Genomic DNA, 17,381 nt, shown 5'->3' on the forward strand with positions numbered 1-17,381 from the left:
CTCATGAGCAGCCGGCTCACGCACTTACACACACACACACACATACACACACACACTTTAACACTTTAATTAATTTTGTTATCTCTGTGCGTAAGTCTCACTGACCTTTCTGCTGTGTGCGTTTCTTTTCAAATGGAATGAATGAGGGGCTTTTTCAGAGCGGCGCGACTGAGGGGAAATGCCAGTTATTCTCTCCCTGCACCAGCTTCCTACCACGTCCTCCATCCACAGCCTTAGACTCTCAGATGCTGGAGGACGGCTGAGCCCTACAGGGGGGATATGACTCCAATAGGCAGCTACTCGTCTACACATCTTGCAGTGAAAGTGTGATTGTGTGCGTGTGTGTGTGTGTGTGTGTGTGTGTGTGTGTGTGTGTGTGTGTGTGTGTGTGTGTGTGTGTGTGTGTGTGTGTGTGTGTGTGTGTGTGTGTGTGTGAGAGAGAGAGAGGAAGGGAAGGGGGGATTGTAATAAGTGAGAGTCTGTGCAACAGTGATATCTAGGTGTTTAAAAGCTCAGTTCCTCCTGTGTGTGAACTTGAAGGTGTCATTTTTTAGTCCAAATAGACACACTAGACGTGGCATACAAGGTATGCGTGCATGCTTGTGAATGTGCACCTCTGCTCTCTCAATCTCTGCAGGCATGCACCGAAACAGAACGAGTGTGGCTGATTTATTGAAAAGATTGTTGTGTTGGTTGTAATCTATTTATGTGGTGTGTTGTGCTGTTTTCGCTTTTCTGGGCTTTGCCTCCTTGTGTTGTCCATCCTGAGGTTCTGTGCCTGTTGTCCATCCTGAGGTCTCTGTACCATTGGTTGCTCGCTGGTTACTTCCTCCACCCTCTGCTGTGCTGGCTTGGGCTCTGTGTCCTGCTTGTCGTCCTCCAGACACCTCCTTAAGCGGAAGTGATTGGATCTGGACGTGGCGTGTCAGAGACCATTACCTGCTCCTCTCCTCCTGTCGGCCGCGCTCCACAGTGACAGCTCCCCCCCCCCCCCACCCCCACCCCACTCCCCACCTCCTCCTGCATCTCAGGGACATTCGGGGCGCAGTGCCACCATGCCGCCCCATGCCAGGCCTGTAGGGAGGACCGCAGTGGCGGTGGGGGGGGGGGGGGGGATGGCACGGCGCAGTTCAACTAGAAATTGTATTTTCCCCCAGACGCCATGCGCGAGTGCCCCGGCGGTAATGAGAAAGTGCGAGAGGAAGAAAAGGGAGATAACGCAGGAAGGCCGAGATGAATGTAAAGAGACACATGTATGTGTGTGTGTGTGTGTGTGTGTGTGTGTGTGTGTGTGTGTGTGTGTGTGTGTGTGTGTGTGTGTGTGTGTGTGTCTGTGTGTGTGTGTGTGTGTGTGTTGGTTTCTGGCAGCACATATGAGAGGCTGTTTGTGTGCACATGTGTGTTCTCACCACCAGCAGCCACAGAGGATGTGGAGAAGCCTGCAGAGCTGTCACAGATAACCAGTCAGGCATTTCCAATGAGAGAGAGAGAGAGAGAGAGAGAACAAATGGATAGAAAAACAGAGAGAGTGGAAGAGAGAGGAAAGGGGAAATGAGAGAAGTCCGCAGAAGATGCCAGAACAGCACACTTCCTGCACTTGTCAGAATGGAGCACATCACAGCAGCAGCGGCAGCAGCAGTGAACACCTTACAGCAGCCAGAGCACTGCAGATGGAACAGAACCGCGCGCGCGCGCGCGTGTGTGTGTGTGTGTGTGTGTGTGTGTGTGTGTGTGTGTGTGTGTGTGTGTGTGTGTGTGTGTGTGTGTGTGTGTGTGTGTGTGTGTGTGTGTGTGTGTGTGTGTGTGTGTGTGTGTGTGTGTGTGTTGTATGTGTGTGTGCGTGCCCAACGCCTCCTGCATCTCCCCCTCTCTCTCCCCTCCCTCTCAAAAGCTGGGGGCTACAGAGGGAGTTCATAAGGAAGAACACTGCCTGGAGTACCACTCTGGCACGTGCACTCTGTCCACTGTAATAGTACATCATACAGCCTAATGCATGTCATTGGTGGGTGCAGGTGCATGTTGGGGCTGGGGGTTGTACTGTATGTGAACTCATTTGTGCTCCTTTAAAGTATATGTGGAGTAGAAAAAAATGCTTCTCTACCTTAGCATGTACCAACCTGATGTGTGAATGGGAGATTAGCGTGTTGGCGTAAGGGATCTTGTGTAGGTGGTGAGTGGAGTCCTCAGATGCGATCTCACTAAGGCTGTTTATAAGAGTGAGTTCAAAGGGATTATCCACTGATGAAGTAATCCTCTCAGAGGCCACTCACTCAAGCACTAGTCCTCACCATCCTCTCCATAATAAGCATTAGACGGGATATCGCTTCGTTTTCACATAATCTTTTCAATATATGCTCATGCCTACTCGCCTTCACACACCACACACTCATACACAGAAACACACACACACACAGACACACACACACCAAGGTCATAATTATAATATACTTTGAGGGGTACCCCCGCTCCCAATATTCAATAATGTTCAAAATTCACACACACACACACACACACACACACACTTGTAATCACAAACTCGTAAATGCTATGCTAAATGCCCCACCCCCCCCCCACACACACACACACACACACACATACTTGTAATCACAAACTGCTAAATGCTAAATGGTTAAATAAGTGACAGAGAAAGGTAGTACAGCGGTGAGATGATCTCAGTTAAGTGAAGAAACCTGATTACAGAGATTTGGAGGGAAAATTCTTGAGCCATCGCTTACTGTATGTTAAAGTGGTGGAATACCACGGCATACCCATTGAAAAAAGCGGATACTCCCTTCTCTTTTGGCCCTTTTTCTCCTGTAGCATCAAAGTCCTTTTAGGCAAGTCCCTCCACTTAGCGGCCATATTGTTAATGCTTTTTGGGCACTTATCTGGCATCTATTTTGGGCAGAACTGCGCATGCACAAGGCTTCACGACACCAACCTTACTCCAGAGATGAGATCACAACACATGATTGGCACGATGTATTCACATGTCAACTATTTTGCCGTGGAAGGGGCGGGATACTAACCACATGCATTTCTATGGAGGATTTTTGAGTGCTGTGTCTCCTCATTAGAAAGTCTCTGGTAGCATTTGATCAGTGCTTTTTCTAAGTGTGTGATGCCAGTTGGGCGTGGATAGAAGTGCCATGGAGTGAGGAAAGGAGCTAACTAAGGAGAAAACTAACTTAGTTAAAGTTATAGCTTTAGTGTCATAGCTTTTGTTTTGCATTTGTTTTGGTTTGAATATTGTTTACAAGACCACATGGAACCATGGTAGTATAGCCACACAAAGGCATTGTGAGAAAGCAGACCAGAAATGTAAATGTTGCACGCCCAACTTTTTGAATATTTGCCAAACTTTGCATTCAGAGTGGTCTGGTCTAAAGAGAGGGGGGAGGGGGGCATGGTGATACAAGCTTGGCAGGGATAGAAGGTGGCATGGGGTGAGGAAAGGAGCAAAAAAAAGTGCTTATAGGGTGCAGCAGTAGTTGTTTTGGTTTGAATATTATTACAAGATCACATGGAGCCATGGTAATATAGCCACACAGAAAGCAGACCGGAAGTGTAAATGTTGCACACCCAAATATTTGCTAAGCAACAATATAGAAACAATATTTAGATATTTTCTGGACCAATGCTTATAGTTATTTATACCAGTGCTTATGTAATTTATTCAACCCTTCATGGCATTACGGCAAAATGGGAAAAATAGTACTATCAGACATTCCTCTTAAAAAGAAAACATAAATAAACATATTACCCCATCGTGAATTTGCACATATAAAAGAAAGGCAGGAACCAAATTCACCTGCCATCCACATTTGGTCCATGAATAAAGCATACATACTTTTTAATTTTTAACTAGGTGGCGCTATACATGAAATAAGTGGTAATGGAATGAGTTGACATGCCCCCTTAAGACCAACATACATAAAAAAGGTGGACCTCCTAGGCCCTACGGTTCTCGAGATATTCACAGAAAACTGTCTCCGGCCACCTACAGGCCAGTTGGTGTATAGTAACATAAATTAATTTATTGTGTGGCCCCCCATGAACGGAATTCCACAAAACTTGGCGTGCATACAGATGGTGTCATAATGATCCTACACTTCCAAAAAAAAAAAATCTGACTAAACCTATATGACCGCCGCTTCGCTGCGCGGCGGTCATAATAATTGTAAGTGTGCTATTTGCAGTGCCATATAGTCCCTCTTATGATGACTACAATAGCTGTTCCATTTTTCCCCATGCCCACGCACTGCTGCTGTGAAATGTGAAGGGGACAAATAAACCTTCTGAAAAAATCCCCCAGTAGTGTTGCACGCATGCAGGAAGAGTAAGTAAGGACAGATGATTATTATTGTATAAATATGGATTATGGGCTTTTTTTGTGGCCTCTCTCTTTCTTTTGATATGTGGGTTTGTGTAGGGTAGATGTCAGGTTAAGAAGAAAATGGAATTCTGCCTTGTCCTCCTCTGTCATTGTGCGAACATGTGTGTGAACGTGTGAGTGTCACGTGTGTGTGACCTCTTTTTCTGCATCTGTGTGTGTGAGTGTGTGTGAGTGTATGTGTGTGTGTGTGTGTGTGGGTGTGTGTGTGTGTGTGTGTGTGTGTGTGTGTGTGTGTGTGTGTGACCTCTGTTTTCTCACTCCATGATACTCCATGTGACTGCGAGTTCTAGGATAGCTGGCCTTCAGGGGGCCAGGCCTAAATTTGGCTGGAGTGAACAATGTGTGTGTGTGTGTGTGTGTGTGTGTGTGTGTGTGTGTGTGTGTGTGTGGCAGGGGGGCTTCCCTGCTGTCAACTTTGCACAACCTCTGAAGCAGGCATATCCCCTTGCAGCATAAATCACATTTTCCCCTTTCTTTCTTTCTTTCTTTCTTTCTTTCTTTCTTTCTTTCTTTTCTTCATGTATGCATTTGTTTATGTGTTTATGTGTTTATTTACTTCTATTAGCTCTGCTCGTACTGCATACTTAACTCTCTAGTGTTTGCTGTTTACATACACATCATCTAAATGACCGGGTCCCCTGTTTCCCTTTCTGTTCTTTTCTCTATAGATGAGACCAGATTGATCAAATCCTTTATATTTATCTTTTGATATGTTGAGCTTTAACCCTTAGAACCCGATTGACGCAAAGTGCGTCAAAAAACACACCCTTTCTTCTCTGTTACATTGCTCCAGAACGGTTCATCGCAGCGAGATGAAACCTTTATTGCACGACAGAGCAGAAGTGGGGCTTTCCAACGAGACTACACACTTGTCTGTACGATCAAGTATGAAAATTAAAAAAAATCATGAAATTAAATCAAATTGCATCATATTTACAGTCTATACTTCTCTGCATTCACCTGCACACACATTACTCTAGTTTGAATTACTCGCGAACCCGTGATCGCATCGATATGGCAAGCATATCAGATGAAAGAGGGGGCACAGGGCTATCCATTGGTACCATGTTTATCGATCCTTCTGGCTTATAAAATCAGACGAAGTGACTGCAAAATAATAACGTCATGTACACAAACCAACGCTGCACACTCATTACTCTCCTTTGAATTACTCGCGGACCCGTGATCGCATAGATATGCCACGCATGTCAGATGAAAGAGGAGACTCAGAGCTATCATTTGATACCAAGTACATCCTTCTGGGTTATAAAACAGACGAAGTGAGAGCAAAATAATAACTTCATATAGCTGGACTTACCCCACGTTTTTGTCTGTTCTTGTGGCAAAGCATGTTTATAATCCAATGCTATCATGTGTTTCTCTATGGCAAAGCATGTTCATATTCCGGTTTTGAGATCCTAGCAAATTCCTGCATGGCATCCAATTCAAGGCTCACATTGCATCCCAATTTGTTCAACAAATAAACACCTTTTTTGCCTTTACTTTGTTCATGGCAGTGCAGTAAAGAGTTGAGAATTATTATGACTGCATACACACAGGCACGCAGGCTAACACGCAACCTCGGGTCAAGTCAGGTCAGATCAGTTCGTGTCACAGATATGGAGCGCAGAAAGGTCATTTTTCATCACTAAATAAAAAATGCCATTTATTTCCGTAAATCACTCAGCAAATATTTCTGTAAATTGCTCAGCCCCAGAGTATCCCTCCAACATGGCAATTATATTGCCCGATTCAGGACAGTCTGCCCTACACACACATGAAATGCATGTAGAGCTGTGAGCTTGCTGTGGTGAGATACATGTCGAAATATAAGAATTTTTATAATACACTTTTTATATTTTAATTCTTTAAAAATCAAAATAAAATCAATGCTAGTATTAATACATGAAATGATGGCAGATCTGAATAGCCTAAACTCTCCTGAAAAAAACAATATATAATATATGTGTGTGGCACTTACAATGACCAGAATAAATCCTTATGAATAAAGGTAGTGAAACAGCTTAGGGTTCTAAGGGTTAAAGAGGCTGATTTGTGGAGAAACATCAGGGGCGGGTGTTAAACATGACATATGGTGGTGAAAAGCTGGATTCATGAGTTGTAGCATTCACAATTTATTTTCTAATCAATAACAGACCTGTGAACACCGCTACCTTACCCCACAGCTGTGGTCATGCTTTCTTTCCGTCCAGTCCACCTTAAGATCCACCTTAACCATACTGGGCATGGCAGAGAGGGAAAAAGACCAGAGAGGAAAAAAGGACCTTCATGTTCAATTAGGCCCGTGACATGGGTTATTAGACTTAATGCCTGCCACTTGCCCCTGGATCCTCAATATGCCTTTGGATTGGCACTGTGTCTGGGCCCTGTCTTCTAATTGAATGGAGTTCCCATTAATCTCTCTGTCTCTCTCTCTCTCTCCCTCTCTATCTCTCTCTCTCTCCCTCTCTCTCTCTCTCTCTCTCTCTCTCTCTCTCTCTCTCTCTATCTCTCCTTCCCATCCCTTGCTTCATTCTCCCCTGCTGGAGGAGAGGATCTGTCCGGCTCTTTGTGGATCAGACCCTAATAAGGTCCTCGTTAGCCCCGAGGGGTGCAGAGAGCAGCAGGAGAGAGAGAGAGGAAGACACACACACACACACACACACACACACACACACACACACACACACACACACACACACACCACACACACACACACACACACACACACACAGTCAAGCACACACACACACACACACACACACACACACACACACACACACACACACACATCACATCACACACACACAGTCAAGCACACACACACACACACACACACACACACACAAACAAACATAGAGGCACATACAGTACATGGTGATCACACATACACACACACATACACACACACACACACACACACACACACAGTCAAGCACACACACACACACACACATCACACACACACAGTCAAGCGCACACACACACACACACACACACACAAACATAGAGGCACATACAGTACATGGTGATCACACATACACACACACACACACATACACACACACACACACACACACACCACACACAGACACACACACACAGTCAAGCACACACACGCACACACACACACATACACACACACACAAACACAGAGGCACATACAGTACATGGTGATCACACATACACACACACACACACACACACACACACACACACACACACACACACACACACACACACACACACACACACACACACACACACACTTATGCATGTATGAAACTGATGAGACTTAAAGGAAACATGTACACACATTGGTGTGAAAGGATGTGTGACTGGAATGCCATGTTACGTGAAGCTCCTCTGACCTCTTCCTGTGTTGTTGAGATAAAAATGACACCAGGGGATACTGCAGATCTGTCTATAGGGGGTAGACTAAAGAGGAAATACTCCTGCAGCCGTTATTATCTCTGAGATCCTCTAGTGAGTCTATTTCTAAGAACTCCTCCCTTTTATTCTCTTGTTGCTTCTCTCTTGGCCTCTTCCCCTCTTTCCTGATCACCTGTTCTTCCTTAGAATAGCAGATTGGATAAATTAGATAAAGGAATGATTCCAAACATGTTTATGTGGAGGCACGTTTATATTTCATTTTGCAAACATGGTATGCCTGCATGTATGTGATGCTTTTCCTGTGTGCCATTTGGTGTGTTGTTATACACAATGTGTAACATGATGTAAGTAGGTAAAATGCACATAAAACATGGGGACGATATACAGTATGAGAAAACATATGAAAAATGATAACAGCGTAGCCTAAGACTGAGTACATACCATTTAATCCTCAAAATAGACCAGAAGCATGCAGGTGAGAGCAGAGGTAATTACACCTGCATTGCAGCACAGAACACAAGGGGGACAGGTAGTTAAAATAGAGTGCGTTCCTGGCCACGAACTGATTAAAAAGCCTCTCAAGCTATCTTTAATAATTCAGGCGTTGAGACTCATTTCAGCTCCATAAACTTTCTTCCCTCTTCCCCTGAACTCCTCCCTGCTCCTAAATGCAGGACAGAAATTGATGTCACTCTCCACACTGTGGCATACGTGAGGCCATCATTCATTTTCTTCCCTGGGCTGTTGATGTCATTCCAAGTGGTGGGGCGCGTGCGTATGGCACATACGTTTCCCTCTCGAGTGCAGAAACCCAGAGATGAAGAGTGTGGTCGTGTGTTTTCTCCACTCAAGCACTCAAGTGGGTATTCTGCAGTGCGGCCCCTCTCCAAGCGGCTCCTTAATTAAACAGGGCTGCCTTTCAGCTCCCAGTCCCAGCCTCCCACCGTGGGCTCCAGCTGTAGTCGGCCTCCGCATCCTCATCAGGGCAGCAATTATACCCTCCGATATCCACCCCCCACTTTCTCTCTCCCACTTTCTCTCTCCCATTTTCTCTCTCTCTCTCTCTTGCTCTCTCTCTTTTTTTCTCTCTCTATCTCTCTCGCGTTCTCTCTAACTTTTTCTCTCCTCTCTCTCTCTTTTTTCCTCTATCTCTCGTATTCTCTCTCTTTTTTCTCTCCTCTCTCTCCCTCTCTCTCTCTCTATCTCTCTCTCTCGCTCTGTCTCTTGCCATCAACCCCTCTGGCCAAAATTACGGCGCCAGGGTGCCAACTGGGTCCGAGAGGGGTGTCTCTCTACCCGCTGCCAAGCGAGTGCTAGTGGCCTACTTAAAATCAGAGGAGCGCCCGCTAAGATGGCGAGAGGAAATGTGTGGCACGAGTGGCGCCATCTTTCACGGCGAGCGAGGCGACTTTGAACCAGTTCCAAGAGGAAGTGAACTGTGTCAGTGGTGCCCCGCTGTGGAGTGAGATGAGCAGACGCTCCTCTGATTCTCCCTGGCTCAACCTGTTCAGCTATCTGAATGGCTCAATTTCAGAGAGGATTCACAAATGCTACATGATCTAAAGGCAGATCATTCAGTGTCATGGGACTGATGGTGATGCATCTTTGCAAGGATTGCACATGTAGAATTAGGTACCCAACAGGTATTCCTCTTCTGTATTGCTTGATGATACCTTGTTAGATAGACAGACTGTTCAGTTGACAGAATGGAAGTGGACAGTGTTCTCTGTTCCTCCTCATTAGCCCTGGGTGTGGGTCTCATGTATTTAAGCACATATATCACCCTCAGGCCTTTGTTATATCTCAGGAGGGGAGACCCCAAAGTAAGAGCTGGTCAATGGCAGTGAGGGCTGGTTTAAGTGTTTGAACGGGTTAATGGGTGGTCAGTTCTTTGTCTGTCTTAATGTTAGTGGGGGGCAGATTGATTGCTGTTTGAATGCTGATGAGTGGTCAGCTCTTCATATGTCTTCACTTCTGTTCTTCGCCCAGACTCCTGATCTACGGCCAGTACTGCAGCCACATGGAGCATGCCCAGAAGACCCTGGATGATCTTATCGTGACGCGAGAGGATGTCAAGATGAAAGTTGAGGTAAAGCATCTGTTCAACATCAGACAGCACACAACCAAACACACAGACATATTCATAAACACTAACATAGCTCATAACATGGCTTACATTGCGCTCACTGTCACAACCAAGTCAAATCAAATCAAGTGCATCTACCTACATATTTTGACAGCATAGGGCTGAATAAATTGTTCATGTAGAGCCTAAAATTGAGCCATTAATGTTAGCGATGCATCTGTTTTGTCACTTTATGCCCACTCTAATTTCAACATTTCGCACTTCAACTGCACTCTATTGCAGTCTATTATGCATCCTCCTTTCATAATGACACTAGCTGGGTATCCATCTGTCAAGTGCATTTATGGAAATTGGGCTTAAAGAGACATGAGTCTGTGTGCTTTTTCAATCACGTAGTAAAATCTCCATCTGATTTGATGTGAATGTGTTTCCATCCACCTTGGTCACATTATGTCCTATGTGAATCAGGAGTTAATCCTTCCCCCCGCAGCAAATTCATTTCTTACTTGACAAATTCCATTTGGATTTCCTGTTCGGATGGTCAAAATTCACAATTAACAAGTTGGATGGAAATCCAGCTGGTGATCCCAAACCAATTTCATTCAAGACTGACTGCCTGTGAGTGCCAGTAAATGGCACTTATTAACCTAATTAGCAAAATCAAAAAGTGGGAACAGGTGAATAATCTGCTTGACATCACACTGTTGAACTGCCCACAATCCTTCCTCACACAATGCTCCTTGTTCACTCAGGTTGTCTACCTATTCTCTGTAGCATAATTTCTAATTCTACTGCACAAAGTGGTGTCTTCACATATTCATTGGGGCTGTATGCCTATGGTTATTTGGGGTTTGCGTGGTCGTCTTACACAGCAGCATGGGGTAAATGATTCTTTATGTGGGAACACTGAGTCAGGTTTTGCAGTGTGTATTAGTCACACAGTCACACTGAGTTGCCACTGATTTGCGGTTCTAGCTGTGTATGCTTATGTATGTGTTTGTGTGTGTGTGTGTGTTTGTGTGTGTGTGTGTGTGTGTGTGAGTGTGAGTGTGTGAGAGAGATAGAGTGTGTGCATGTATATATTTAAAGTGTGACCCTGGTAAGAGGTGTCACTCTAAAAGCCCTGACTCATCTCCCTGCTGAGTTGAGGTCCACACAGCACCTTAATTGTGTGCAGCACAAACAAGCACCATTCCACTATAGGACTTACTCATGCAGAATTAGAGCTTAAGCCTCTCCTGTCTGCATAGGCAAGGCCGGGCACCAGGCACCAACGTTTCACCCTTAGGCACAAGGCTAATTCCTCATTGCACCGCAACTGGCAACTCATACACAGCAATAACACCACAATTACTCATTATGTGAACTGTCGCTAGTGCAGACTAGCGCGCCTCGTTTTCAGCCAAACACTATGGGCCCAGTCAGGCGACATTTACAGGCCTCTGTAGGATGGATTTATGCTGGATAAATAATTGCTTGAGCTACAATATTTTCCTGGCAGAGAGCGCTGGTGTTCGTTTCAGGTGGTAACCCAAGAGCCTTCGGTGGCCCGTAAGACTCCGGAGGGGCAGTTTATGAGCGTCATATCGATTTACATTAATCACACATGAGTCATTTGCTTCATATTACTTACTTTGAAGTGCTAAGTGTGTGTAATAATATCGGTAAATTGCATAAGCACAGCAGCACACATACATTACACACTAGCAGACACGGGTTTATTTGCACTGGTATTAGTGCACAGTGGCATTAAAACGTTGGGCAACAATGGGTGCAGTGGTCTTGGAGGAGCACACACACACACGCATGCACGCACACGCGCGCGCACACATGCAAACACACACACACACACACACACACACACACACACACACACACACAGGCCCAAACAACACACAAACACACTCCTGATGTATCATACTTCCTACACACAATCCTCACAGACACAGAGGCGCACACACACTACACGCTCCAATTACCCAATTCCTTATCTCCCCATCCATAAACACACACTTGATGATCCGATGAAGTTGGCTGGCTGTTGTTTTTAGCCGAGCATGGCAGTGGGTGAGCCCATGGCAGATAGCGGCATGCCAGTGATTATGTCTGCGCTGGCGTTTGACAAATCCACATGATTGCAGCCGCTTGTGAGGAAGACGAGCGAGCCCGACTCATGTTATTGGGGCGCGGGCGAGGAGCGGGGCCCGAGCTTTCCACAGGAGTCAAGAGAGGAATTAAAGAAAGCATCTCCACAGGGAGGGAGGGAAAGAAGGGGCGTAAGAAAGAAGGGATGAAGGAGAAAGTTAGAGACAAATGCTGATAATCCAACTGATAATCCAGCCAAAATGACACACCTTCCCGCTTCCATCTCTTTGTTGTGAATGTCAACAGTCCCCCACCTCCCCCCATCCCCTCCCTTAGCGCTAGTGACTCAGATTAACAATAGAGGAGGTCAGAGCTAATCCATGTCGCTCACACCCCATTGTACTCCATCAGAGGTTTGCTAGCAGAGATTGCCTGCCGTATTGCACTGGTGACTCTGACACTGTTGAAAGTGTGGTAAAGTAACTGTGTCCAAATTGTTACTCCAGTTTTATTTTAGTGGCCTAGATTTACCAGCGCTTAGATCTATTGATTTACAGATAAACATTGGTAGTGTTTGAGACAGTGTTCTGTGTCAGAGGCATTATTTTTAAGAGTCTAAGAGTGATGAAGAAGACTCGTTCCATCTCCTGGTGAACACACAATAGTGACACGTAATCTGTCCTTGTTTAAGTGCACAGTATCATAGGCCGTTTGTCAGACACGAGCAAACAAAGTGTGTCTGCGACACGTTCCTGTCAAAGACTGACGTTGATCATAATGGCCAGCGATATATAACATTGACCCGGCTGCCGATAGTCATTGTACGTCAGCCAAGCTACACGACGGAACAGCAGCGAAAATGTGTTCGCATCGATCACCATTCATGTTTGATGCATACAACTGTTCCCATCTCTCTCAGCACACATACACACACACACACACAGACACACACACACACACACATCCAGTGGCATCTGTGAAATTGCATTAGTATAAATGGATGAAAGCAGGACGGTGGAAGCTGAAAGCGCTGTGAGAAGTGGCACTGGCTCATCATGTGTTGAGTAAGCGTTTAGAGCACACTGAATCAGCCGGAGTCAGTATGACATTGAGTCATAACACTGACGTATGTGTGGCCTACTTTAGGGAGCAAATAATACTGCTTTAGTGCTTGTGTGACTTGGTGGCAGTGCTGTGTTGGCACTGTGTTACAGTAAGTGTATGGGATGAGACTGAGAGCTGGCTAATGTATAATGCATATGAAATGTACTGGTAAATGTGTATAAATATTGTTTCTCACAGTTGTACAGTAAATATTCTTATTTGTCTAATACATTTTGTAGGTCACTATGGACAGAGGTGTCTACCAAAAACCTTGAACTGAAAGGCCTGTGACCTTAAATGTGGTGTGTGTTTGTGTGTGTGTGTGTGTGTGTGTGTGTGTGTGTGTGTGTGTGTGTGTGTGTGTGTGTGTGTGTGTGTGTGTGTGTTTGGTGTATTTCTGCAGGAGTGCACCATGAAGGTCCAGGAGGGCAAGTTCAAGCTGCAGGATCTGCTGGTGGTGCCCATGCAGAGAGTTCTCAAATACCACCTGCTGCTAAAGGTCAGTACATACACAGAGAGAGAGAGAGAGTGAGAGAGAGAGAGAGAGATGGTTTACAAATGCTTAATAAATGCTTAATAGTGTGTAGTTATTATAAAATGTTACCGTATTGAGATACCTATGGTCTCTGTGCACTAGCTTACTAGAAGTCGGCAAATCAGTTTCCTGTTCATTGACATCGCTGTCAACAAGCACCTGAAGAGGAAGTGTACCAAAACGTGTGAAAATCCTTCCCTCCTTATTTTGTGCAACCACTGCACGTAGGCTGGCATTTTTAGGAAAAAGGTGGAAGCTATATTCGCCTTTGCGACCTGAACGACCTGAAGCTGAGCAGAGTGGCACAGCAGTGCTCCTGACCGGACATTAAGACTGGTGTACATTGTATTTCTTATATTTTCATCTTTAGGTGCTTGTTGACAGCCATGTCAACGAACGGAAAACTGGTTTCAAGTAAACTAGTGCACAGAGCCCATAGGCATACACACACAGACACACAGAGAGAGAGAAAGAGAGAGAGAGAGACACACACACACACACATACATATACACACTCCCTCCAGTGAAGCACAGTGGTGGAATAAGTATTGAGGCAGGCGTCATGGTCACCCATTGACTTCCTCGCTCCAAATGCTGGCTCCCCACCAGGAGGCTCGTGGAAGCGGAACAGGGGCAGCGGATCTCCATTTAGCACCCCCCCCCCCCCCCCCCCCGCCCCACCTCACTACCCTCCAACCCACCCAGCAGGGTTGCTGGAGCTCCACTCATCTCATAGCACTGTGACACAGCAGGCACATGCCAATCCCACCCACCGGGGCGGCCTGCCGCGCACCCCAAAAGCAGGAAACCTGACCTAAATATGGCCGGGAACATGACTCCGTCACGGGACTGTGCCTGTGCTAATGGCTCACCATTGCATGATACACAATATGATTTATTTAACGCTTTCGTTCAATAATCCATGAGGAGTCGATGGAGATGTTCGCAGAGTGTGCGTCAGCAAGACCTCAGTGAGACGATGTTTGATTATGTCAGGCAAACTAATAGGGTGAAAAGAGTAGAGCAGCTTAGGCATACAAACAAACACATGCGCTCAATGCTCTCTCTTACATACACATGTACACATGTACACACACACACACACACACACACACACACACACACACACACACACACACACACACACACACGTCATTGTGTAGATCAGCCTTGCCTTAATCTTATTTAATGCACCCCATTTCACACATGTTATCCACAGAACACAGTTATACATTTGTAGCCACGGGGCATCTTAAATATGTGTGTGTGTGTGTGTGTGTGTGTGTGTGTGTATGTGTGTGTGTGTGTGTGTGTGTGTGTGTGTGTGTGTGTGTGTGTGTGTGTGTGTGTGTGTGTGTGTGCGCGCATGTGTGTGCGCGCGCGCAACCATCCTGTACGTGTGTGTGTGTGTGTGTGTGTGTGTGTGTGTGTGTGTTTGCCTCAGGGCTGTTTCTGTAGCCAGCGAAGGTGGCTGCTTGGTCTGTAGAATGTTTAGCACTGCAAAGGCACATGGGCCTTATATGACTAAGGCCTCTTACTCATAACTCATGTTGACCTCTTTGTGTGTGTGTGTGTGTGTGTGTTTGTGTGTGTGTGTGTATGTCTTGAGGACAGACTCAGTTATGATTTGCCTGCTGGTTAAAGGGTGTTTGTGGTATTCTGCATATGCGGCACACATAATGTGCAAATGTGTGAGCACAGTCACGTGTCACATCAAAAGTGTCACTAAGTTCACTAAATTACCCACAATGCCCTTTATGAAAACGGATCTACAGTACAGTGGAGAATGTCTCGTAAGCTCCAAATGAAGCCTTTTCAATCCATTTGCAATCTCAATGTCAATCTTGACTCTAAAACATAAAACTAAAGATTGGCTGTGAAGACAAGAAAAGTGTTTTTGCCACGATTGGCTTGGAATTTGCTGGAAAAAATAATTTAAGCATTAAAGGCAGTCAAGCATTTGCCACTGTAACTTAGAGCAATTGGATACTGTGTTAATTAGTGCTAAAAAAGTAAGAGCAACAAAATTGTGCCGTGTTTGGCACACAAATTGAGGCAAAGTGGCTCACAGGAGATTTCTGTAATTTCTTCGTTTCTTGTTCTTATGAAGTATTAATTGTGTTAAATGAACCAATACACAAAGACACATTTTTGTACCTTGAAATTTAGTAACACGAGTATAAAAAATGGATGGTGGAAAGTCTTGTGTGTGCATAGCTGGGTGACAGAAAGAGATTCATATTTGATGAATTTGTGTATCATTTTGGGCTGACGTAGTTTGGGATGTTTATAGGAAAAGCATTTTGGCTGGTTATATTTAGTCTACCCTCTCAGATTTCCATCATACTTGTGTATAGAGGCCGTGAGATTGCCATCAAAGCACTTCACCTTTTATCCACATCCTCCAATCAGGATCTCTGTTTAGCTTCATGAAGAGGGCTGGGGTAGATCCCTTCACTTTGAGTACATGTGCATGGGAGTGAAGTATGTTTGTGTGGAGCTTTCTTGAACTCATGTGTGTTTGTTTGTTGGGTTGCAGGAGTTGCTAAGTCACTCGACAGACCGGCCAGAGAGACTACAGCTGAAGGAGGCGCTCGAAGCCATGCAGGTTTGTGTGTGTGTGTGTGTGTGTGTGTGTGTGTGTGTGTGTGTGTGTGTGTGTGTGTGTGTGTGTGTGTGTGTGTGTATTCAATTCCACTCCAGGAGTTTGTTTTTAATCACTGAAGTTAGGAGTTGAAAAGTCTACAAAATGAGTCATTACCTGGACTTGCTACAAGCTCCTAGCCAGTAACCCCTAACACTAACGGTGCTAAATCAAGTGTCAGGACTTTTATTCTTCCTTTAAAAGCACCTGCCCAGGCAGGTAGAAGGTAGAGCCTGGAGCTAGCGCTAAATCCATCATCCACCTTTATGAAAAGCACTGTGTCTGTGTTTTATATGAGTGGGCTGGGACAGGCTTGTAAAGCATCCATCTCCCCCACCCCCACCCCCACCCTTATCTCCTCAGGACCTGGCTATGTACATCAACGAGGTGAAGAGAGACAACGAAACGCTGAAGAAGATCAGTGAGTTCCAGAGCTCCATCGAGAACCTGGTGAGAACCTGGCACCATCACTCCCTTACTCACTCACTCACTGGCTTACTCACTCACTCACTCGCTTACTCACTCACTCACTGGCTTACTCACTCACTCACTGGCTTACTCACTCACTCACTGGCTTACTCACTCGTTCCCTCCTCTTCTCTCTCACCTGGGGGTAACCCTATGATAGCATCTCACTCCCAGAGGCCCCCCTGTCTCTCTCTAATGTGGAGGGGGGTGAGTTATTATAGTGCCAATGGGGTTGTTGTCTGAGCCTGTTCCTCAGTGTCCTCTGTGGGCCTTGTAGAACATTTCCTTGGCCCTGTCTGAGTCTCAGTTCCACTGCCTGTTATTTGTTTGTGTGTGTGTGATCAACATTTTTTCTGATGGAGAGGTGATGCACTGAAAGGCAGTTAGCCAGTATTGTTTTAAGGGCAGATTAGGATGGACCCGTTTTTTTTTTAGTATTATTATTATTTGCTGCAGTGAGCCCTGCTAGGGGCAGTCTAACACAGACTTAGAGTAAGGGATGGCTATGCATCATCATTAAGAAGGCATAGATGGGGGTTGTATGTCAATTCCAAGTAGTAATGTGATTACAGTATATAAAACATATCATTCTAGAAGTGTCCGATTGGGATGCACTCCCAAAACATGTGAATTGTTGTGCCAAGTGCCTAATCTAGGCAGTGAGTGCAGT

General features: G+C 45.4%; 1 protein-coding gene across 7 annotated transcripts in view; it reads left to right on the forward strand.

Moving 5' to 3' along the window:
- vav2 (vav 2 guanine nucleotide exchange factor) overlaps positions 1–17,381 on the forward strand; it is a 207,563-nt gene that overhangs the window by 173,030 nt on the left and 17,152 nt on the right. For all 7 annotated transcript variants that reach the window (XM_076284657.1, XM_076284660.1, XM_076284658.1 and 4 more), the window contains exons 9-12: positions 9,779–9,878; positions 13,468–13,563; positions 16,139–16,207; positions 16,607–16,693. In XM_076284657.1, coding sequence (XP_076140772.1) covers positions 9,779–9,878; positions 13,468–13,563; positions 16,139–16,207; positions 16,607–16,693 — 352 coding nt within the window. The remainder of the gene's footprint in view (positions 1–9,778; positions 9,879–13,467; positions 13,564–16,138; positions 16,208–16,606; positions 16,694–17,381) is intronic.

The sequence above is a fragment of the Alosa pseudoharengus genome, unplaced genomic scaffold (genome assembly GCF_046254945.1).
Source record: "Alosa pseudoharengus isolate Yale_2024_CS ecotype anadromous, Long Island Sound unplaced genomic scaffold, YU_APseudo_1.1 YU_APseudo_1.1_scf_14, whole genome shotgun sequence".
Classification (NCBI taxonomy): domain Eukaryota; kingdom Metazoa; phylum Chordata; class Actinopteri; order Clupeiformes; family Clupeidae; genus Alosa; species Alosa pseudoharengus.